General features: G+C 53.1%; 2 protein-coding genes across 3 annotated transcripts in view; one reads left to right on the forward strand and one right to left on the reverse strand.

Moving 5' to 3' along the window:
• Nucleotides 1-21,767, reverse strand: part of AGAP1 (ArfGAP with GTPase domain, ankyrin repeat and PH domain 1) — a 540,592-nt gene extending 518,825 nt beyond the window's left edge. For both annotated transcript variants that reach the window (XM_056820098.1, XM_056820097.1), the window contains exon 1: nucleotides 20,736-21,767. In XM_056820098.1, coding sequence (XP_056676076.1) covers nucleotides 20,736-20,898 — 163 coding nt within the window. In that variant the 5' untranslated portion in view covers nucleotides 20,899-21,767. The remainder of the gene's footprint in view (nucleotides 1-20,735) is intronic.
• On the forward strand, nucleotides 21,360-21,922 carry LOC130456972 (translation initiation factor IF-2-like). The gene is made up of 2 exons (XM_056814787.1): nucleotides 21,360-21,449; nucleotides 21,620-21,922. Exons 1-2 carry the CDS (start codon nucleotides 21,360-21,362, stop codon nucleotides 21,920-21,922), a joined length of 393 nt encoding a protein of 130 aa, XP_056670765.1.
• Nucleotides 21,923-22,693: the final 771 nt, after the last annotated feature.

Genomic DNA, 22,693 nt, shown 5'->3' on the forward strand with positions numbered 1-22,693 from the left:
CAGCCAGAGTTTTGTGACCCCAGGCAAATCCCTTAAACTCTTAGGGCATCTATTCCTCTCTATTAAATTAATTACAGTTCAGAGGAGACTAACTTCTATGTATGAGTAAAATATCTCCCCAGCAATCCATTATTAAAATGTCACATAATTCATGTGGCTTGGATTGAATGACGACCTGAACTTTCAGCCACCTAAGAGCAAATGTTGGTATTTTCAGCAGTCAGAGAAATATTAAAAGGCAAGTGACTGGAAAATCCCCTGCTCCTCAACAACATGAAACCTGCTATTGTAAACAAGGAACCTGCCATGTCTCCTCCTGCCTCTTGCCCTCCTTCTGTCAGTCTACACCATCTTATTCCACAAACTAAGGAAGGAGGCCCTCATTCCAACAGTCATTACATAGACTTCAAGGCAGTGTAACAGATATTGTAGTGGTGTAATAGACATCCTAGCAGTGTAATAGACATCCTGGCAATTTAATAGATATCAAGGTAGTATAATAGCCAAAAGTTCAATGTAACAGACATACTGATAGTGTTATAGACACCCTGATAACACAATAGACCTCCTGGCAGCGTAATACACAAGATTTCAGTGTAATAAACATTCTGATAGTGTAATAGTCAACCTGGCAGTGTAAGAGACCTCCTAGCAGTGCAATAGACAAGACTGCAGTGCAACAGACATCCTGGCAGTGATGTACAATTTCAAGTGTCTTTACCACTCTGGTACCAGTCCTGAATATAAAAGAGTCAGTCTTCTTCCATCACAAAGGGATAGGGAAGAAAGCGATAGATACTGACTGTCTTCAATCACAGATCACAGTTACTTTACCTCTGAAAGGGATTTCAGAGTAAATTTCATCTTAGGAGAAACAACCATTTGGTAACAGACCTAACCCCAGAGGATTATAAGGTGTTTCATGAGATGCTGCAACGCCCTGCCCCTCCACCAGGTTTTTGAGCAAACATTTTAATTGACTAAACTCTGCACACCTAGCCAAGAATAAAGAGAATGTTAATAAATAGTTGCTTGTTGTTTGAGATTATAGAGAGGATTTGTATTCATCAATGAGTTTGGTCTATATGACTGAGATTCTGTAATTCTCCAGAAATAACTGGTGGCACTATGGATAGAGTACTAAACCTAGAGTCAAGAAGACCTGAATTCAAATCCAGCCTCAGATACTTCCTATCTGGGTGACCCTGGGCACATCATTTACCCTGTGTGCCTCAATTTCCTCAACCATAAAATGGAGATAATAATAGTATCTACCTACCAGGGTTGTTGTGAAATATCTGTAAAAAATTCTGTATACTGACTGGCACATAGTGATGCTCATAAATGCCTCTACCCTATCTCACTCCCTCCAGAACAGGGGTTCTTAACTTAAAGACCAAGAATGTTTATATTACTGGCTTTATAACTATTTCAAACTACAGTTGCCTTTTATTTTATGCATATATATTTATGCACATTAAATTCTGTACTTCAAAACTTGCTTCAGAAAAGGGGTCTATAGGCTTCCCCAGACTGTCAAAAGTATGCCCATGAACTGCTTGTTGGCTATGGGAGGGGGTGGGAGGAGGGGAGGGAAAGAACCCGAATCATGTAGCTGTGGAAAAGTGTTCTTAATTAATGAATAAAATTACATTTTTAAAAAAGGATGTCCGTCACACACACTCACACCCCCCCCCCCAAAGAAGGGCCAAGGGCAACCTTCTTCGGGGAGGGATTCAAAGTGCTTCAGAAATAAGCAAGTCCAGCACTAATGCTAGAGGAAACTCGGGGTCTGGAAAATGCTCAGGGCCTCCGTGTGTCACTGGCAGTGGCTCGCAGATGCAGAGCTGGGAGGGAGCTGCCGAGTCATCTCAGCCAGGCCCCCCCTTTCTCGCTGAGAACACTGGAAACAGGAGAGGGCAGGCAGGAGAGCTAGTCGAAGTCTCTCCAAGCTACAGTTTTCACCCAGAGCTTCTCTTTCCAAACCCAGCACCATTTCCACTGGGCCATGCTGCTTCCCTGTGATGCAAAGGCCTCTGAGGCCAGAACAGGGCCAGACCTGAAGGCTCCAGACCTGGGCTGCTCTTCGGGCTCACCCAGTGTGCTTGCCACACACAGGAGTACACGCCCCAGGTAAGCAACACCGAGGAAACCCAGGTTACAGCAAGTTCGCCGTGGATGAGTGGGGTGCAGAGACGGGAACAAGCCACGGCTATTCACGGATGCACAGCGACGTGGTTAAGCCCATGAACGGAGCCATGTGAGCCTTGCTGCTGTAGATGGGGGACTCGTTTAAAAACCGGGCCACAAGTCCCACTAGACACCGCCATTGTCAAGAGGAGAAAGACCTCCACTGCAGTTTGGCCACGGCCAGCAGAGCGAGCCGAGCTGGCAGCTTTGCTGCTTTAAGAGGGCATGACGGAGGCCACAGAGAATCTGAGGAGGAGAAAGCAAGGAAGCCCACTGACTGCACTGGGGGGCCTCCATCAATGATACGCTGCCATTTCCTCAACTTTAAAGCTACATCCTAGACGAAGATGCTGCAGCAGTGGAAGCCGACCGTCCACATCCCGGGCTTGTTCTTGCAGAGCCTGGATTAAGTGTCCTGATCGTACAGGATCGCAGCTCTAGAGCTGCAAACCAACCTGCCCATTTTACAGCTGGTTAAGATGAGGAAAAGAGAAGTTAAAGGAATGATCCAAGGTCATCGGGGGGAGGGAGAGGGGGTTAAGGTCAAGTCTGGAGCTTGACCCCAGTCAAGCTAAATCTAGCCAGCTTTGCACCCTGCCATGCAGGCACCTCCTTGGGCCTCAGTTAACTCTTCTGTCAATGGGCACAATCATACTTGCCCTACTTATGTCACGGGCTCGTTTGGAGACTAGCATTAAGAGAGAGCATCAAGGTCTGCCAAGCCCCGGGGAGACTCCCAGAGCCCAAGGGGCCCTAGAGACCAGCTGGCCCAAGCTTCCCATTTCTTACAGATGGAAACACTGAGGCCCAGAGAGGGAAAGGGCCCAATACCATAGGCTCACCGAGCTGCTGGGACAATCAAATGAGATACTGAACGTAGAGCCAATTGTTGTGGGGATCATTAGAAGGCGGCGGCGTAGAGGCTGCCTCTCCTGGCTGCAGCCTTTTTACAGATGGGTAAGCCGAGGCCCAGGGAGCTCACACCATTTTCCATTGGGGTTAATCGGTTCAGAGCCGGAAGGCACCTCACTTTAGAGCTATGACAAGTGCAGGGATGTGCCCAGGAGCACACAGTTCCTGCCCGAAGCACGGCTCAGGACCAGCATCCCCCAGGAGGCGATGGCCCGGGGCCGGCCTTGTGAACACTCCCTGACTGTGTTACGAAATGCTGCTGGGGCCTGGCTTGAGAGCGAGCCTCGGCCAGTGTCGCACCGTCCAGTCCCTTCCTCTGGTCTGCCATCCCCCCTCACCCCAGCCCAACACCCAAACAAACTCAAGCTTCACCTGCAGCATTCCAGGGGCGGCTACGGTAAACAAGCGGCTTCCAGGAGAGGAGCCTGGGAGAGCCCAGGCCCTGCTCGAGGACTCTCCCTTCTAGGCGGCCAAGAGGAAGGAGGAAGAGAACTAGGAGCAGGGCTGAAGGAGACGGCAAAGTCCCTGCAAGGGAGCTGAGGGGAGAGAGGCCTCCACTGGGCCTGGCTGCTGCCCTTTGTGGGAAAGGCTTCCTGGGAGTCGAGTTCGAAATCAAGCCTTTGCTTAGCCCCTTCTCCGCCTGAGGCCCTGAGCTAGCAGGGAAGATTAGCAGACAAACACAGAAACAGGCCTCCCCTCCTCCTTCGAGAGGCTGCTACTCTGTACGGGAAAAGCAAGCCAACACTGAGTACTTTACAAGTAAGCACTGAGGACTTTCTGGCACAAAATGCGCTGAGCCATGAAAGAGAAGAAAAGTCGAAGCGAAGGGAAGGGAAGAAGGTAAAAGCTGGGTGGCTCAGCAGAGAGAATCGGATGGGAGGACCACGGTTCAAAGCTGGCCTCAAACCCTTCCTAGCTGTGTGACCCTGGGCAAGTGTAAACCTTAAAATTTCTTAGACTTATAAATGTTGGAAATTTCATCATTGGGAAATTTCATACTTGAAAAATTTCCTACTGATAGTCTATTGGAATGTGAACCCCATTGGCATGGGAGGGTCCTTCTCCTTCCTACTTAAGATTACTTTAGGACAGAAACCTTTTGCTGAACAATGGAAAGGGCTTTGACCTATGCTTAAGCATAGAACAGGAAGTTCTTTGAGTCATGATTGATTTTAGAATTGATACAATAGAGATACTTGGAATGACAGAACCAGGTCTTGGAACTTACAATCTCCACCCTGCTCAGGGTAACAGGATTTAGGAAGGGCTGCAGCAAAGGATCAAGATTTAATTATTTGAGAATAAGACCTTCAACAGACATGTGCAAAGGGGCAGACCTCTGGGCGGTCCTGGGTTAAGCTAGAACCACCATTGGCACAGGGAAGACATGGACAGTGATTGGTAGATGTGAGAACTGAGGGGAGGGAACTTGGATGGTTTCCTTAAAGATAGCGGGGTCTGAGGACTGAGGTGGGTTAGAGAGGTTTTGCTCTGAGAGGTTGTGCTCTGAGAAGCTTGCTCTGAAGGAAGCTGGAGGTGGAGGCCCCTGAGACTGTTTCTCCATTTTGGTCACATGAGTGATAGGGACTGATCTCTTTTCTTTGCCTCAGCTATCTAAGGGCTTGGGCCTTTTGGCCCAGCCTAAACAGAGGGGGTATTTAAGCCCTATTCCCTTCTCTCCCCTTTCTCTATTTCTCTCTCTCTCTCTCTCTCTCTCTCTCTCTCTCTCTCTCTCTCTCTCTCTCTCTCTCTCATACCTTTCTTCCTCCTGTTTGTAATTAAACTCCATAAAAGGTTGACTGCTGACTTGAGTTTTCATTTAGGAATTACATAGCTGAATTCCTTGGCGACCTTAAATTAATATATCAGTCTTTTAAAGTGATTACCTTGTCACAGCAAGTCCCTTAACCCCTGTTGCCCAGCCCTTAGCACTCATCGGCCTTGGAACCAGTATGGATTCTAAGACAGAATGGAAGGATTTTTTTAAAAAGGAAGAGAAGAATTTCACCAGGGCTAGAGAGACAGAATTCTACTCCAGGCAGGAGAGATAAGAGCATGGGAAAAGGCCAAAGAGCGAAGGCAGGACAAAAACAGGAAGTGATGCGTTGGACTAACTCTATGGGCACCTAGAATACACACAAGGAATATTAAAGCATAAAATGATCCACTCAGATCAAGATCATTTGGGGCTAGAAGTACATATTTTATTGAGACAGCAATAGGGAGTTATACAATGTTGGTGAGTAAAAGAGGGACAGGATCAGATCAAGACAAACTGAAACAGTCCTGGACAACAGGGCCTGGGAGCGAGGCAGAAAGCCCCCGGGACAGTATTAAATGAACCTGGGCGAGGACAGATGGGCAATCGTGAACTGCAATGCAGAGGAAGGCCAGGGTGCCAGAGCAGCAGGACAAGAACGCCGAATGAGCTCCAGAGTATGGGCTCTGGTTCTTCTTTTCCCAATGCCTAGACTCCGGGTCCTGACCCTGCAATGCCTGCTGAGCAAACCATCAGTTCCAGAACAAACAGACAAGGCAACAGTAACGCCTTTGGAGGAGACTGTTCATCTGTTACACAAACAGCTTCCTTCAGTGCAACATTGTATCCCTCAACAAAGGGCTCCAGAAAGCAACAGTGGCAGATCCAGACTTTGCTACAGTAGCAGAAATGGATCTCGGGAAAAGTAGGGAGGTGACCGTAATGCAATGGACGAGGGATGGCTCTGAGAGACAAGACGCCCATACCTAGAATTAACTTATTTAACTCAGTAAACAGCTGGTGCCTTCTCCATGACTGCCAATGTACAAGATGTTATGGGTGATCCCCCAAAACCAGTCCTTACTCTCAAGGAGCCTCTACTCATTCAAACAGCAGCATTAATTATGCACTTACTGGGTGCCAAGCACTGGGAATGCAAAAATGAAAAGTCAAGAAGCTTTCTTGTCCTCCTAATTCAATCCAATCTGCATTTAAGCATCTACTGGATGCCACATACCATGCTAAGAGCTGGGGATACAATTAATTAAAAAAAAAAAGAAAGAAAGCAGTCCTTGCCCTCAGCGAGTTTTCACTCTAAAGGGGGGGAGTGGGAGGGAGAAGCGAATGAGGAAGAAGGCTCAACTACTGGTTGGGCTCCCAAAACCTGTGTGGGAGGGAGGCTTGGGAACGACCGAGGGGGTGTTTACACTCTCAGATCTGAAGGCTACAACATGTGGGTTTGGCCGGGCCACTTTCTCTCCCAAATCCTCAGTTTCCTGATCTGCCAGATGAGGATAATCACCCAGCTGGGCCCCTCCCGAAGTTCTTGTAACACACTAGTGAAAGAATGCAGCCAGAGGCCTTGGTGTGAGGCCCAAGTAGCCAAGCAGATGGCAGCTGTTAATGTCTACGATTACTGGCCGGCCTTGAGATTTCAGCCAGGGAGGCCTGGCTTTCTGCTCAGGGACTTACAAGTGTTGTGCAAGCCTGACCTCCATATTGGCCCAGGCATGTCACGCAGCCAGGTATGTATGTCGAAGGCAGGGCTGCTGCTGCTAGTGGCTATGTAAGGGGGCAGCTGGGTGGCTCAGTGGATCGAGAGCCAAGCCTAGAGATGGGAGGTCCTGGGTTCAAATTGAGCCTCAGATACTTCCTAACTGTGAGATTCTGGGCAAGTCCCTTCACCCCCATTGCCTGGTCCTCGCCACTCTGGAAACCAGTACCCAGGACTGATCAAAGATGGAAAGGAAGGGTTAAAGCACCCTGCTGCTAAGACAGAGAACAACCACAAGCCCTTTTGGTGGTCGCCATGGCAGGGCGAGAATTAAAAGCTGCCTCCTCAAGGAAAACCTGAGCCTCTGCTCGGCTTTGGCTTTAGACACCTCGAGTGATCCCTGGAGCTCCAAAGTCTGGTGATGGAGTCTGGCTGGCAGGAGCAGAGAAGGGCGCAGCCGCTACCCAGTCGGCCCCGGCGTCCCTGCTCTGCTTTGTGCCACATCTGTCTGCCCCATCTAAGGAGGCCAAGGAAGAGCCACCCCCTTCGGGCCCACACTGGTGGGCGGGTGGCCCAGCGGCAGTGATTAAAAGACAATCCGCTTCCTGCACTGGCCCAAAGCGGGCAAGAATCTCCTCGGTTCCGCCTCCAGAGTGTCCTAGAACTCCGCAGGCAGAGGAGAACCCAAGTTGGGTCTGCAAGTGTCCAGCAGCTGGTGGCTGGCTGAAGGTATATGCTAGCAGCATGGAGAGGCTAATTACTGTCTAATAACCCTAACGACTGGCACCCATGGAGCACCTTGTGGTGCTTAAAGGCTTCCTGTGCGTCCTTCGGTTTGAGCCTCCCAAACAAATGTGCAGCCCCTTATTTCAGCTGGGGAAACTGAGGCTCAAAGAGCCCCGTGAGGATCAGAGTCTCTCCTGACTCCAAGGCCAGCCCTCCATTCCACTTGCTGCTCTAGAGTCCACCGCCCCGGTGTGGCTAAACAAGCCATCGCATCTCCCCGGGACGGAGCACTCTTGTGCTCTGAGAAATGACAAAGAACCTGGGAAGATGGCTATGAACTGATGTAAAGAGAAGTGAGTAGAGCCAAATGGCACGGTGCTCGGTGACAGCAAGATCCCGAGGATGAGCAGCTGGGAAGCCTCGGCTACTCTCACAAATGCCATGATCCAAGCAATCCCAAAGGATTCTGGGTAAAGAATGACAGCCACCTCCCCAGCTCTGCGCCCGCTGACCCACCCAGGCGAGGCGCATTCTTCAAACTCTCCCTCTTTTTCTGGTTTGTTTGCTGCGTGGCTACTTGCCGTGTTCCAGGAGTGCACCGAGTCACTGTAAAAATAGACTCGAATCCAGGACTCCAATCCCCAGAATCCTTTGCTCCACTTCCCCAGAGTGCTTTGTAATCACACTGAATTCTCGCCTGGGTGAGAACACAAATGATTATTTAAAGGAGTTCTCCGCCTACTGAGGGGTCTTCTGTACTTCCGTTTTGGAGCAGACGCGGCTCTTCCATGATGTGAGATTATCTTGTCTAGGCCTCTCTGGCCTAGGCACACGTTTTCTTATCTTTAATCCTTAATCTTTAATAAACCTCATAAAAATATAATACTCCTTGCAGAGAGAAACTAATTTCTACCTGCCTCAGTTTCCTAAATTTTAATCTTTACATCACTGATGCCTTCTCGTGGGGGCCGGGGGCAAGGATGGGCAGCTCAATGGTTTATGAATGAGAAACTGTTTTTTACCCGCAATTGGGAAATATTGAATGGAGGAAATGCAAACATATGGGGGGGGCGGCTTGGGGAACAGCCTCTCCCAGCCCTCGATAGGCCAGCCCTGGGTCGCCCTACCCGGCGGGCACCTCGAGAAGCCCTCGGGGCCTGAGGCTCACCCCCACACCAGGTGAGGCGCCCAAGGAGAACTCACAAGGCCAAAGACAAAAGCAGGACCTCTGCTCTCCTTGGTTTGTTTTCCGGAAGGTTATGAGAAGGGAGGGGAGCCACCGGCCACAGAGCTGATGGGAGCCTGGAGAGGTGAGCCAGAAGGTGGGACTCCCCCACCCTCAGGTGCATGTCCCAAGTGCAGCCTGGCCTGTGGCTCCAGAGCTCAGCAAGCAGGAAGAGACCGCAGAGCCCTGGAGCAAGTGCTCAGCTGTGGGCTCCCGCTGGAGTCCTGGGGGGAATCACGCAGGGAGGTCTGCCCCAGGGGCTGCCCTGCGCACCAGGCGGGGAGGCTGGGACCTGGGAGACGCCGAAGCCCCCAGGGGCCATGGGGTGAGGAGGAGGCAATCCCGGGGGAGGAGGGCCTGGAAAACTCACTGACGTGCTCTCTTGAGAGGTGGATGGAGAAGGAGAAAGGGAGGGACACAGGAGGAAGGATGGGAGAGACATGAGAAGGAGGAGGAGGAGGAGGAGGAGAACAACTCGGGGAGTGGGGGAGCTTTGGCCTCAGGAGTCCGGGCTTCCCAGGCCCCACACCAGGGCAGGCTGCCCAATCAGACCGGAAGGAGCCACTGATGCACCACGTAGAGCTCACTCGGCCATCCTCCTGCCTCACATCCCTAAGCCATGGCAACATCGGGAAGAAGAGAATTCCTCTTAACAACAACAACAACAGTAACAGTAACCCATGGGCCTCAGCTAAAATTGCAGGCCGCCTTTGGCACCCACCGTCGACCACTTGCTTGCCAACGGACGAGGTCAGCTGTTCCAAGGATTATTTCTGGGGTTTTAAATCTTTATGTTCTGTTTTAGTAACAACTCTAAGACAGAAGGCAAGGGCTAGGCAATGACTTGCCCAAGGTCACACAGCTAGGATGTGTCTGAGGCCCAATGTGAACCCAGGACCTCCCACTGCTAGGCCCAGTTCTCCATCCACATTTGAGAATGGACATCAGTAAGCCGGAGGATGTCCGCAGGCACGTGACCAGGCGGCAAAGGGTCCTGAGTCTCTGCCATGGAGGAATCGGTGCCAAGAACGCAGGAAGCTTCAGTGTAGAGGGCACCGGAGAGCCAGTGGGGGAAGAGGGGCAGGCCCGGGTGCTGCGGGAAGGTCCTGTAGAGTTGGGGTCCGCTCCAGGGGAAGAAAACCCTGCTGCCAAGTCCAGCTAGGCAGAGGGATGAGAAGCCTGACTGAGGCAGCGTCAGCAGGAGGAGCCCTCGGAGGGAGAAGGCAGAACCACACCCCTCCCCCTTGGGGAGGGCAGGAGGGGGGGGGCAATAAAAGCTCATTTGTCCTAAAGGAAGAGATGGGATGTGGAGCAGTGAGGACACAGGTGAGGTGAGGTGGTGGCCCGGCTGAGGAGACGCCAGTGCCCTACACCGAAGAGCTGTGTTTGGAAAGGAAAGAGAGCAGAATAGGAGCTGCAGTGCAGAGAAGTCAGGCCACGCCACGCCACACCACGTCATTCAGCCTAGGCACCTTGCTCTGTCCCATCAGAAATATAAACTGGGGGCTGTGGGGGGAACAGGAGGTCCTGGGTTCCAATCTGGCCTCAGACACTTCCCAGCTGGGTGACCCTGGACAAGTTACTTAACCCCCATGACCTAGCCCTTCTACCTTGGAGCCAATACACAGTACTGACTCCAAGAGGGAAGGTAAGAGGGGTTTAAAAAGAAAAAAGGCAAGACATAAACACCGGATGTCGAGGGCCTGGTACGGGGGAGCTACTCCATCCACAGGGGGTCAGGGGAGGGGAGCCATTTGCCAAAACAACTGCTGGGGGTGGCTAGGCAATAACCCAGAGAAAGGGGGCAGAGGCGAGGACCAGGGAGCCAAAATGGGTGCAGGAGAAGCCCCGGGTGGGAAACAAGCCAGCACAGAACCCGACTTCCCAACCACCTGTACTTGACAAAGTGTTCACACCCCTCGTCTCGCCTTGGAAAGCCCTGTTCTAGAAGGGCAGTGGGTGTCCCTAGAATGCAGGCCTTGGAATCAGAGGCTCTGGGTTCAAATCCTAGATTGGCCATTTAAAATGTTTCCATCTTGGACAAAGCTCTTGTGTTGGGCTCATTTCATTCATTCATTCATTCATTCATTCATTCATTCATTCGTTCCTTCATTCATTCGTCCGTTCACTCACTCCAGGTCTCGATTTCCTCAGCTCCAGAATGAGGGAGAGGACTTGGATCGGTGGCGGCAAACTCCAGTACAACAGCTCGGCACAGAAGGATCCCACGAGTGGCCCCAAGACCTGAGTGACTGCAGAGGCCCTCCAAGGTCCCTCCCGATGCTTTGTGTGCCAGCAGAGAACAAACGCAGACACTCTCACCCAGGAAAAAAAGAGGGTCCACCCAGGCAGCCATACGCAGTCCTCCCACTCTTCCAAAGCCCCCCACTGCAATGACCGGGAAAGCCAACATGCAGGATCTGAACAGAATCTTCTTCTTCCCAGGGCTGTGCTTCTCTCCCAGGAAGGCACTTAATAAAGAGCAGCAGGTTTAAAGTCACAGGACTTGGGTTCAAATTCTGTCTGTGATGCTAGGATCTGGGTGATCAGAGCGTCCTCGTTTGTTAAATGTTGGTGGAGGAGCGCAGATTAAATGGCCTCTGAAGTCCCGTCCAGGGTACGATCTCATGGTGGAATGGGTGCCACAACCCCTACTAAGGTCCCTCCCGACGCTAAATCTATCTGAATCCCACAATCCTACGAATAGAAAGGAATTGTTGTTGTCTAACAGTGGAGGGAATTTCCACACTGGGAATCCGGACGTGTCCAGACTGTGCCCAAAAGGGGAGGTCAGGGAGCCATGCACAGTGCCTTATGATGGAGATGACTGTGATCCGAGACACAAGTGCTAATGTCAAAGAAGACTCGGATTAATCAGATTCATTCTAAATAGAGGGGGAGGGGTGGCAGGGGGGAGGGGAAGGAGGAGAGAGCCTGAGAGGTCTTGGATTCGAGCACTTCCAAGGCCACACAAGAAGTCACTGGGGAATGAGCTTGAGAAGGGACGCAGAGTTCTTCTCCCCAAACAATGAGAGGACGACGTTCCCATCCTTCCTGGGCTGCTGTTATCTGGGTGTTATTTAAACCACAGACTGCCAGAGCCATCACAAACAGGCTGTCTGAATAAACAGGCCCTACCCTGGGGGGGGGGGGGGGCGCAGGAAGGGGCCAGCTTCGCCCAGTTTCCACTCGCCTCACTTCAGTCACCTGTTTGTAAGGGGCTGCAATGGAATGCACAGCACCGTGGGCTCTCCAGCCTCGCTCCATGCCCTCAGCCCTATTTTTAGTGGGCACAGCATGGAAAAAGCTGGGGCCCCAGTGGGCAAGCAGTTTGCTTGGGGGTTACTCAAAGCTTCCACTGACACAGGATTGTGCCCGGGCAGGGTGTCCTCCTCCATCCCCAGAGATGCCAACATGTGGAGCTGGTGAAGGAGCCCCGGCCTGGGCAGCCAGTCTAGCCAAGGACTCAGCAGGCATCGGACGCTAGAAAAGGCGTTTACCCCCTTTGAGCCTCCACCTCCTGAGAGCTCTCCAACACGCACTCTCTGGCTGGCTCGGTGGCCTCCTCTCTCTGGGACGGGGAGGGGTTGGTCTCCGAGGTCTCCACCAGCTCCAAAGCCCGGATTCTAAAGTCCAAGACCTGGCGAAGCCAGAATATTCATGCTTCAGACCGGGATGCTTCACGTCCCCCCATTCCAGAATCCAGATTAAGCACCTGCTCAGAGCGGCCTGGAATGCTCTTCCTCCTCCACCAGGACTCCAGACTTGCCTGGCTTCCACCAAGTCCCAACTAAAAGCCCCCCTCCTTCAGGAAGCCCGCCCCTGTTCATTCTCTTCATTCATGGGCTCGCGTTATATGGCTTTGCGTGCTGCCCCTCCGCCCTTTGAGAGTAATCTTGTAGAGACCTCTTTGTGTACTCCCAGCACAGGCCAGGCATGCAGCAGGCACTTAATAACTGTTTGTTGAAATGAACGGGTGCAGGGGATCCCAACAAGAGGCGCACAGCAATTCCTGCCCTCCAGGAACTTACACTCTACATAAAAGAAATTCTGGGTCATTCGGGGAAACAGAGCACTGGAGGGGAGAAGGGGACCTCCCAAAGCGCAGGGAGACAGGCGAATCCCCAGAGTAACCCGGCCAACAAGCGGCCAGGCAGCCACTGCTGGAAGGCCTTGGGGGGCTGAGGGGGGCTGCTTAGCCACCTTTGGGCAGCTACCATTCTAGGGCAGTTCTCCAAGGAGTCTGAACTCCCCAGCAAGGCCACCGACCTGCCCTCTGGGGCCAGGCAAAACGTCCCCACTGCCTTCACTGGTTCCAGGCGCTTTGACCATCACCCCTGCCCGCTCAGCTTGGTCAACATCCTATAAGCCGGGTCCGAGCCCAGGAGGACGATCAGGGCCCGAGTCCTCCAAGCCTCTCCTCTCCCAGTGGGGCCTTTCTGAACTGCTACCCAATGAGGAGCAGTGAATTACAGGTCAGAGGGTGGAACAGGCTGCCTAGAGGGGATTTCTGGGATTCACGAAGCAAACCAGACCGCCTCATTTTCAAGGAGATTCCGAGTCAAGTATAGTTTGGACTCGACACCCACTGAGGTCTTTTCCAACTCAAATTTTGTAAAGGGGTGCAATAGGGAGCCACTGAAGATGGTTGAGCAATAGGGTAACGAAGTAAGAGCAGAGCATGGACTCTGTTGAAAACAAACCAACAGAAGCTCCCATTGGCTCAGAGATCGCATCATTTTAGAGACAACCAAGTCATTTGTTTTGTCAAGGCTGCTCACTGCACCAGGCTCTTCACAGGGGAGTAAGGGAAGATTCGTGAGTAGGTAGTGCAAACAAGTCGGAGCAAGTTACACCGAAGCCAAAAGTCTGCTGGGTCGAGCACAGCAGGGAGCCTCTTAGGGGAGCCTTGGGTTTCCATAAACCATCCTACAGTCTGCTGTGGAGACACAACCAAGACAACAGCAGCCCCGACTTCGGGAGGCTCACGAGGGCTGCTCGAGCTGCGATGGCTTGTTTCCCCCTTCTGAGTCATTTCCTCCCTCCTGGGAGCTCTGCAGGCTCCTCTGAGGCTCTTCTCTGGGAGGAAGCTCAGGGCTCCCCAATATGCCAATCAGTCAGTCTTAGAGAGAATCCCAGGATTGTCTTCACGGCCACCATCATCATGTTGTTTTTGTTCAATACAGTCAGGCTGACCCTGACCCCATCACTGCTTTCCCTTGGCAAAAAAGGGTAGTCGTTGGCCATTTCCTTTGCCACTGTGGCCCCATTTTAGATGAGAAACTGAGGCAAATTGAAGTGAAGTGACTGACCCAGGGTCACACTGCTAGTAAGTATCTGAGGCTGGATATGAACTCAGTTCTTCTTGACTCCTGACAACACACTATCCATTATACCACCTAGCTGCCCCCTACCCTCATCATCATAGCTAATATCTGTAGATTGCATTGAGGTTCGCAGAGCCCTTTCCATGCTATCTTATTGGATCCTCACAACAGTTCTGGGAGGTAGATGCTATTATTATTATTATTATTATTATTATTACTGTTATCATTATTACTACTATTACTATCATCACTATTACTATTATTATTACTATTATCATTATCACTATTACTATTATTATTACTATTACTACTATCATTATTACTACTATTAATATTATTACTACTATTATTACTATTATCATTATTACTACTATTATTACTATTATCATTATTACTACTATTATTACTATTACTATTATCATTATTACTGCTATTACTACTACTATCATTATTACTACTACTATTACTATTACTGTTATCATTATTGCTACTATTACTATTACTACTATTATTACTATTATTATTACTATTACCATTACTACTACTACTATTATTACTATTATTATTACTACTATTATTACTAGTACTATTATCATTGTTGCTACTATTACTACTATTATCATTGTTACTACTATTATTACTATTACTATTATCATTATTACTAGTATTACTATTACTACTATTATTATTACTATTACTACTACTATTATTATTCCCATTTTACACCTGAGAGCACTACAGGAAGGTCATAGCAGCAGGGCCTTTAGAAGCCAACCTCCTGATTTTACAGATGGGGACAGCTCGAGGCCAGAAGCCAGAGGCGAGCTGGGATCTTGAACCCCCTCCTTTCTGCCTTCCAAGCCCCTCGTGTTATCCGTCCGTGGATCGTCTATCCACAGCAGACACAGGATCCACTTTAAAGCAATCAAAACTATTCCCCAAGCTCAGGCAAAGAATACAAATTCCAGAACCCTCCAGTGGGAGTCCCTCCTCCAGCCTCCCTCCCTTCGAGGCAGCCTCTGGGGCTCTCCACTTGGGACTCTTGCAGCTTGCCTGGGGGGGGCGGGGGGCAGCTGAAAACGATCTTACACAAAGCCCTAAGCCACACACTTCAGCACATCAGTCATTGGAATCCCGACTGCACCTTGGGTCCGGGGCAATCTAGCCACACCCAAGCAGAGAGCAGCCACTGGAGGGCTTGCCAACAAGAAGTCGGAAGAGCTTTTCCTTCAAGGTAGGAAACCGTCCTACAATCAGAGCTTTAGAACTGTAGGAGACCTGTGAGTCAACTCGTCCAGGGCTCTCAGTCTCACAGCTGAAGCCGGAAGCCCAGCCACGTGACTTGCCCAAGGTCACAAAGCAAGAAGTTGAACCCAAGTCCTGTCTCCATTCCAGCCCCCTTTCCACTGCGCCAGGCCCTTCTCTATCAAGATTGCAGTGTGGCTTCCTCCAAGTCCTCTTCAGAAGCCTGTTCCTGGTCCCCTGGTGCTAGTGCCCTCCCTCTGGGTTCATTTCCCACTTACACGGGACATGCTCTCTCCTCCCCTGGGAACAAGCTTGGGAGAGCCAGGCCAGGCTCTTGGCTTTCTGGGTGGCCTGTGGGGGGGGGGGGGAGGGGGCATCACAGAGGCTCTGGATTTCTGACATCCTACATGCTGTCTTTCACACCCAAACTAAGCCACCACACCCAGGAGAGGGGAGGGAGCGAAAACTTCTGGGACAGCTTCTCAGCCCTTCCAGAAGGGACCCGTTTGGAGAACTCCTCTTAAGGCAGTTGAGGCAGGGCCTGAGTGTTAGAGTTGGGCCACAGCAGAGAGGCCGTCTAGCCGAATCCTCTATGAGTTTGGAAGGGGAAACAGAACCCCGGAAAAAGATGGGCCAACGCCACAGTCTTCAAGGGGCAGGTCCCAGGCTTGGACCCTGATTCTCCAAGACAGCACAGGCCCTGCTCACCTTTCAGGGTAACCGGCTACATGGGAGAGCTTCTGTCCTGAGGAAGTTTTCTACAGGATGTCACAAGTGGGACTAACAGGCTGCAAAACGAACTGCAGAGGCAATACGGTGCCAGACTTGGGGAGCGGTAGACCTGGGTTCCCCTATGGCCCTTCCCTTGGAATCCCATGGAGCCTTGGGGAAATGATTTAACCCCTCTGAGCCTCAGTTTCTTCATCTGTCAAATGCCTAGTCTCTAAAATGGCCTCTCAGGTCCCCTCCAGCTATAAATGGAGGATCATGTGGCTACTTTTAGCCAGAAGAGGGACAAGAAATTTTGTCCCCTAAAAGTGTGTGTGTGTGTACACACACACACACACACACACGATATACATGCACAAACGCACACATATACATAAACAAATAGCGGTTGGTTGGTTGTTACCCCAAGCTCAGAGGACCAAAATCTCGGAGCAGTGAGTCTCTTGGCTTTGGGGAATTCTTTTTTACTGTCAATTATATACACGTTTAACATGTGTGTATCCATGTATATATATATATATGAGTACTGTGGTGTGTATACATAAAACATGCATGTACGATATATACATGGATGCAGGTGTGTCTACACATGTACATATAGGCATGTGTAGACACGTCTATAACGTGTGTGTCATTAACAATGAACACTTCCCACAAGCCAAGCCACTCGGGGATCCGTTTCTTTCTGTGTCTGACTATTTCCCAGCTTTGGGGATCTCCCAGACCGGGCTGACTTGGATGTCCCTTCCTGAATGGGCAGCGGCCAGACGGGGTTGGCCGTTCTTGCTTCTCGCTCCCTACCCTGGTGCCACTCTGGCCCTAACCCGGCTGGTGATTGGAAAGGCCACTCGGAGGCCCGGAAGGTGCCGTGCCTGTCAGCATCCCTCTCCTCGGGACGCCGCTGCGGCCGCCCCTCAAAACAATCTTTCATAAAGACGCAAACCCAACTCAGGAGCGAGATGCCAACGCGCCAGGCGCTGCTCACGTCCGCCTGGAAAACCACAAAGCTCTCCTGGAAGGAGTCCCAGCTCCGGGCCCCCCTCCTCTGGGCTGCCGCCCCCCAGAGAGGTCCTGAAGGGCTCGGACGGCCACACTGAATGGTCCTTGGGCTGCCCTCCAATCAAATCTGTGCCACAGAACGGTTCCTATTTTAGCCAAGCCGATGAGCACTCATTAAGCTCCGACTATATACTATTAGAAATCTGCGTTAGACAAACCGTGAGCTTTGTGAGGACCCTAAAGGACCTCGTGGAAAGCTCTCTGGCCCAGAAGCCTCTGCTTCTGCCCTGCCTCCCCCTCTTCAGCCCTCTGCAGGCAGGCTCCCGCCCCCACCACTCTTCTGAAGCTGCTCCCTCCAAGGTCACCAGAGTTCTTAGCTCCGCAGATCTCATCCTGGCTGGCGGCCCCTCCGCGGAGTGCCGGATGCCTTCTCCAAAGCCACCAAGATTCTAGGCTCTTCGGAGGCTTCTTCTGGTGCGTCACCGTCTCCCCGCACTGGAGGCTTTCATGAAGCTCTTCCACAAAGCACCTGAGAGCTGAGCTGTGGCAGCCTACGGCAGCCCCTTCATTTGACAGAAGAGGAAACGGAGCTCCAAAGCAATGACGTGACTTGTTCAGGGTCACACAGGTCAGAAGTGGCAGCTCTCTGTTGGAACCTCCCTCGCCGTCTCTCCTTCAGCAGCCTCGACGGCTTCGGTCACAAGATCCCCATCTTGAACACCCCCACGATGACGACACACCAAGGTTTCAGACGCTGCATGTTCCGCACTAAATGCCATCGCTGGATGTGCACATCTGGGCTCCCCTTTAAACCCATCCCAGCACAGCCCTAGCCCAGTCCCATCCGACCTCCGGCCTGGACCGCCCAACGGGTCTCCACATCCTCCCCACAGCTGCCAAAATGAGTTTCCTAAAACAGAGATCTGACCATTCACTCCCCTGCTCACAATAAATCACTGTGGCTCCCTCTTACCTGGAGGCGCAAACATAATCTCAAGCCCGCGATATCCGAATTTCCATTCCTCTCCGTTACCTTGACCATAGGACAGACAAATGTCAGCACTGACATGGCAAGTAATATTCCCACCCGAGTCCAAAGCACAATGATGCTGGGACCTAGGTTCAAATCTGAGACCTGCTACTCCTTCCTCTGTGACCAAGGGGCAAATTGCTACCTCACTCTGGGTCTTCATTTCCTCACCTCTAACATCAAGGGGGTGGGCTAGGGGACTGCTCCATGATCAGTTAGGCAGATCTGGGTTCAAATCCTGTCTTTCCTCGATACGGGCTATATGACCCTGGGTAAGTCACTTTAATTCTCCATTCCCTCGGCAACTCTCAAAGTTCCACAGCAGATGCTGATCTCCATTGGAAGAAGGGAGATCCCCAACACCAATGAAATCACAGTGTTGGGGAAAAAAATCAATGACACAGCTTCACCACTAAGTAGCTAAGGCTTAGTGTGGCAAAAGAAAGTGGGTCAGAGCATTTTTTTAAGCTTCAGGAACACCCCCACCTCCTTACACACACACATGCGCGCGCACACACACACGCAGGCACGCACATGCACTCTGATCAAATACTTTTCCTTGTGCTGAGGAGACAAACTGCTCACATTTGTTTCTTGAAATAAAACCCTGCTGCCTGCCACCCCCTCCCTGGTTCACAAGAAGCCAGCAGCCCTTCCACAATGACAAGGCACCCTCAGAAATGTTTGCTCATCACCCAGCAACAGCTTTCGAAGCATTTCATCAGCCATCCCAAGTTTTCTTGGAGATATCCGGCTGGAGAGAGGAGTCCGGAAGCATGCACGTGCCCACAGCACCCCCCCCCCACTTGGGAAAGGCTGGGTGGCCGTGCCCCACCCCCTTCACAAACTGAGGGGAGAGCGATGCAGTCCTGCAAGCCTGAGCTAACTGGATGTCTGTCTGCAGCAGCAAACAGGGGCAGCATCTCCCAGAAGCCTCTGCAATCAACTAGCCACCATTCGGGCACAATTCCTGTTGGCACGTCTGTGCGGTGCCGTGGATGGTGGCACAGTCTACTCATGCAAACCCCTCCAACCCCTGAGTAGAAGATGAAAAGAGCAAAGGAGGTGCGTTGCGGGAACCAGAAGGAGCACCTAAAACTAACGTCAACAGCACAACAAAACCAGGATTGAAGGGCACCCCCACAGGAAGACGCCCCAAATAAGAATCGGACTGGAGATCCCAGGTAGGCGCTAGGCTAGAGAGCCACTGGATAAGGCCCTGGAAACAGCCTGTCCCGGAAGCCAATGCCTTGCTCAAGTTGGGGCCATCCATCTTTGCAGGGCAAAAGAACCAAGTGCCAGAGTCAGAGCAAGCACCCTTGGGTGAATCCAGATTTCAGATCTTCCCAGGCCCACTGCACACTCTGCCTCTCCGCCTCCCACCCAGACTAGCCAGCAGACCTAGGAAACCAAAGCCACAAGCCAGCCCATGGCACCAAGATGCTGCAGACAGTTTAAAGGCAGCCAGTCTTCTCTTCAGAAGCGAATATGGGTCATGTCAGGCTGGGCCACTTGGAAATGGGCTTGGGGCTCCCCAGCATGTGCTACTCCACTAAGGGAAAGTGTGGCGAGGGGGCAGGCAAGGATCTGACCAATGAGAGCTGACGGGTGAGGCGGGTGCTCAGGCCAACCTTCCTGTCTTATTTTTTAAGCCCTCACCTTCTGTCTTAGATTCAATACTGTGTATTGCTCCAAGGCAGAAGAGTGGGAAGGGCTAGGCAGTGGGGGCAGGTGACTTGCCCAGGGTCAAACAGCTGGGAAGTGTCTGAGGCCAAATTGGAACCCAGGACCTCCCGTCTCGCTCAATCCACTGAGCCACCCAGCTGCCCCTTGACCTTCCTGTCTTAAAGCAACTGAACTGGGAATGCAGAGAAAGCCCAAATGCTTCAGTCCAGGTAGAGCCAGCTCTGGCTCTTCCCCTGCCTGCTTCCTTCAGCTTTGGAGAGTGCTGCCTTCAGGTGAGCAGCAGAAGTGCTGGGTAAGTGGGAGAGGGGCAAGGCTGGGGAGAAGGTCTGTGGCCTGCAAATGATGCCCGACATCCTGACAAGAGCCTCGAATGCCAACCTGCGCTGGACCAGCTTTCTGAGGAAGGAGCCGCTGGCCTCGGACAGGCTGCAGTCCCCTCAACTGCCCTGGGAGAGTCTTCCAGAACAAAGATTCAGAGAATCCAACCTGGCACCACCCCAGACCTGCTGTCCCAGCCTCAGAGGCCCCTGGCAGGCCTCTCCTGGCGGTCTGGGCCGCTCCACAGATCCAAAAGCCTCTCGGCACTGCTCTCTGCCACATGCCCCCCTCCGGCCTCCCCACTGGTAATGTAGTAACTGCCGGCAAGTCAAAGCAACTGTCATTTCCATACACAGTCCAGGAAGCCCCATTTCCATAAGCAGGAGGACAAAGACGCTCATTTCCATAAGGCTCCCTGCCATAAACACCCAGGTCCCCGGCTCGGGTCCCACAAGCTCATTTCCATCCCGGGATGCACATCGAGCAGGCTTTCCCTCACACTGCCGGCGGACCCCAAAAGGTCCATTTCAGACAACTTCCAGGAAGTGGAGGAGCTGGAGCCACCCGGCACTGAACTCGCCCAGGAGTTCGGGAGCTCGCTGACCGCTTTGCTCTCCCCCCTCTTTTCTGGAAGAGCTCTCCGGCCCTCCTCCATCGCACCCCACCCCCAGCCCCAACTCTCGATCGCGGTGGCCCGGGGCCCGGCCGCGAAAGAGCCCGGCTCAGTTAAGCCCCATAGAACGCGCCTCGAAATGCCCCCTTTGAGGAAGCGGCTCCTCAGAACAGCGAGGCCAGAAAAGCGCGGACGGACACACAGAGGCCTGGCCCCATGCCCCGGCCCTGACCCCGAAGAGCAGAGGCTGCTTCCCCCTTACCCTCGATGGCGATGACATGCTCCCGGATCTGGCTCTGCAGTACGGGCTCCTCCACACGCTCCAGCAGCTCGTAGATGGAGTAGATGTTAGGGTGCACCGACTCGAAGCGCTGGATCTCGGCTCGAATGGCAGCCGAGTTGGCCAGCTGCTGCTGGTAGTTCATGTTGCAGAAGCACCGGGCCACACGGTCCGGCCGCCCGCCCGTCTGCCTGCCGGCCCTCCCGCCTGACTGTCCGGCTGCACACCGTGCCCTCCTCCTCCTTCTTCTGCTGCTGGGGCCCGGCTGGGTGGTGGAGGGACTGCGGAGGGGCCGGCCTCGGGGGCTTAGTCAGCGGGCACTCGGGGGGCACCGAGCCCCCATGCAGCTACGGCGGCAGGCCAGGGCCGGGGGCAGCCGGCGGCGGCGGCTCCTGCTCACTCCGATGCCAGCAATGCCTGCTGCAGCGTCTGGCTCCGGCTCTCGTGGTCGACGGCCCCGCGAGCGGGCGCCCGGGGGTTTTCCTGGGTTCCCAGGCTGCGGCTCCCTGCGCGCCCCACTCGCTCGCTCGCTCGCTTGCTCGGCTCCGGCCGCCCGCGTGGCCGCTTGCCCCGGTAGCCTAGGCGCTTAGCCGCCGCGGCACAGCCATGGAGCGGCCCCGGACGCGGGGCCGGCAGCCGCAGCCGCAGCTGCAGCCCTGGAGCCGGCTCCTCCCGCGCCGGGCTGCGGCTGCCTCGGCCGGACCTAGAAGGAGGCGGCGGCGGCGGCGGCGGCAGCAGCAGCAGCAACAGCAACAGGGACGGAGAGCGCGGTCAGAGCTTCTCGGGGCGGCGAGCCGCGGCGGTGGTGTGGCCCAGCTCCGACTGGCAGTCCCCGGGCTCCGCGACCACCGCTGTCGCTGCCGCAGTTCTCCCTCCCGTTGCTGGTGCTCCTGCGCGGGGCTCCGGCCCACGGCCCCGCCGCCCGCCCGCTCGCTCCCGCTCCGTTCCTCTCCGCTTTGGCTTCGGCTCCGGCCCCAGCGGCCCCAGCAACACCAGATGCCTCCGCCTCCTCCTCCGCCGCCGCCGCCGCCGCTGAGAAGCCCCCGCCCCCGAACCCCCGGCCCCTCCTCCTCTGGGCCCCTCCCCCTCCGGCTGGTCCCGGCCGGATCCCGGGAATTCGGGGAGAGACTCCACCCCGCTCCTTCCTCTTCGCTTCCTGGGACTTGTAGTTCTGGCCACATCTTCCTGCCCTCCGCCAGCGCGCCCCGCCCAGGGGCGCAGGCAAGCTTGCCGCGCGGGGTGCCCTGGGAATATCCCGGGACTGTGATACTGAGGGTGAAGGTTAGCTCCCAGGGCGGCAGGAGCAATGCCAGCCTTTGGTTCGCGACGCCCTGCCGCCTCTCTTCGTACCGGGGCGGGCGGGGGAATCGGGGGAGCGGGCTGGATGCTGGGAGCGAGAGAGACCAGGTGCCTTGGCTTGGTTCCTTGTCATCTTATTATTTCTAATGTTTTTGGAGGACCCGAAGGATGCACATGTAGAAAGAAGAGCAGGGTGAGGGGAGGTACAGAGAAACTGTCTCTCCCTAGGCCACTTTGAAGCTTCTTCCTACCGTGTTCATTTTTCTTAGAAAAGGATGGAAACCCGCCTGCTTTTCAATTTTATTTTAGAACACTCAGGATTTCATCTGTGGGGGGGGGGGGGGGGGGAATCCTCATCTCATTCATATTGGCCCCTTCTCTGTTATGTAAAGCCTTAAAAAGCTGCCTGGAATGCCAAAGAGTTAAGTGACTTGCCCAGGGTCACACAGCTAGTAGAACCGAGGAGTGGAATCCAGGTCTTTCTGACTCCAAGGTCAATTCCCTGCACCATACTGGCCTCAACCATAACAGCTCGAATTTGCTTCTTAAAGATACCAATAAGAGCTACCATTTATATAGGACTTTAAGGCTTGCAAAGTGCTCTTTTGAGTTTTCAAAGCCCAGAGATTCTTATCACTGAA

Source organism: Monodelphis domestica, chromosome 2 (genome assembly GCF_027887165.1).
Source record: "Monodelphis domestica isolate mMonDom1 chromosome 2, mMonDom1.pri, whole genome shotgun sequence".
Classification (NCBI taxonomy): Eukaryota; Metazoa; Chordata; class Mammalia; order Didelphimorphia; family Didelphidae; genus Monodelphis; species Monodelphis domestica.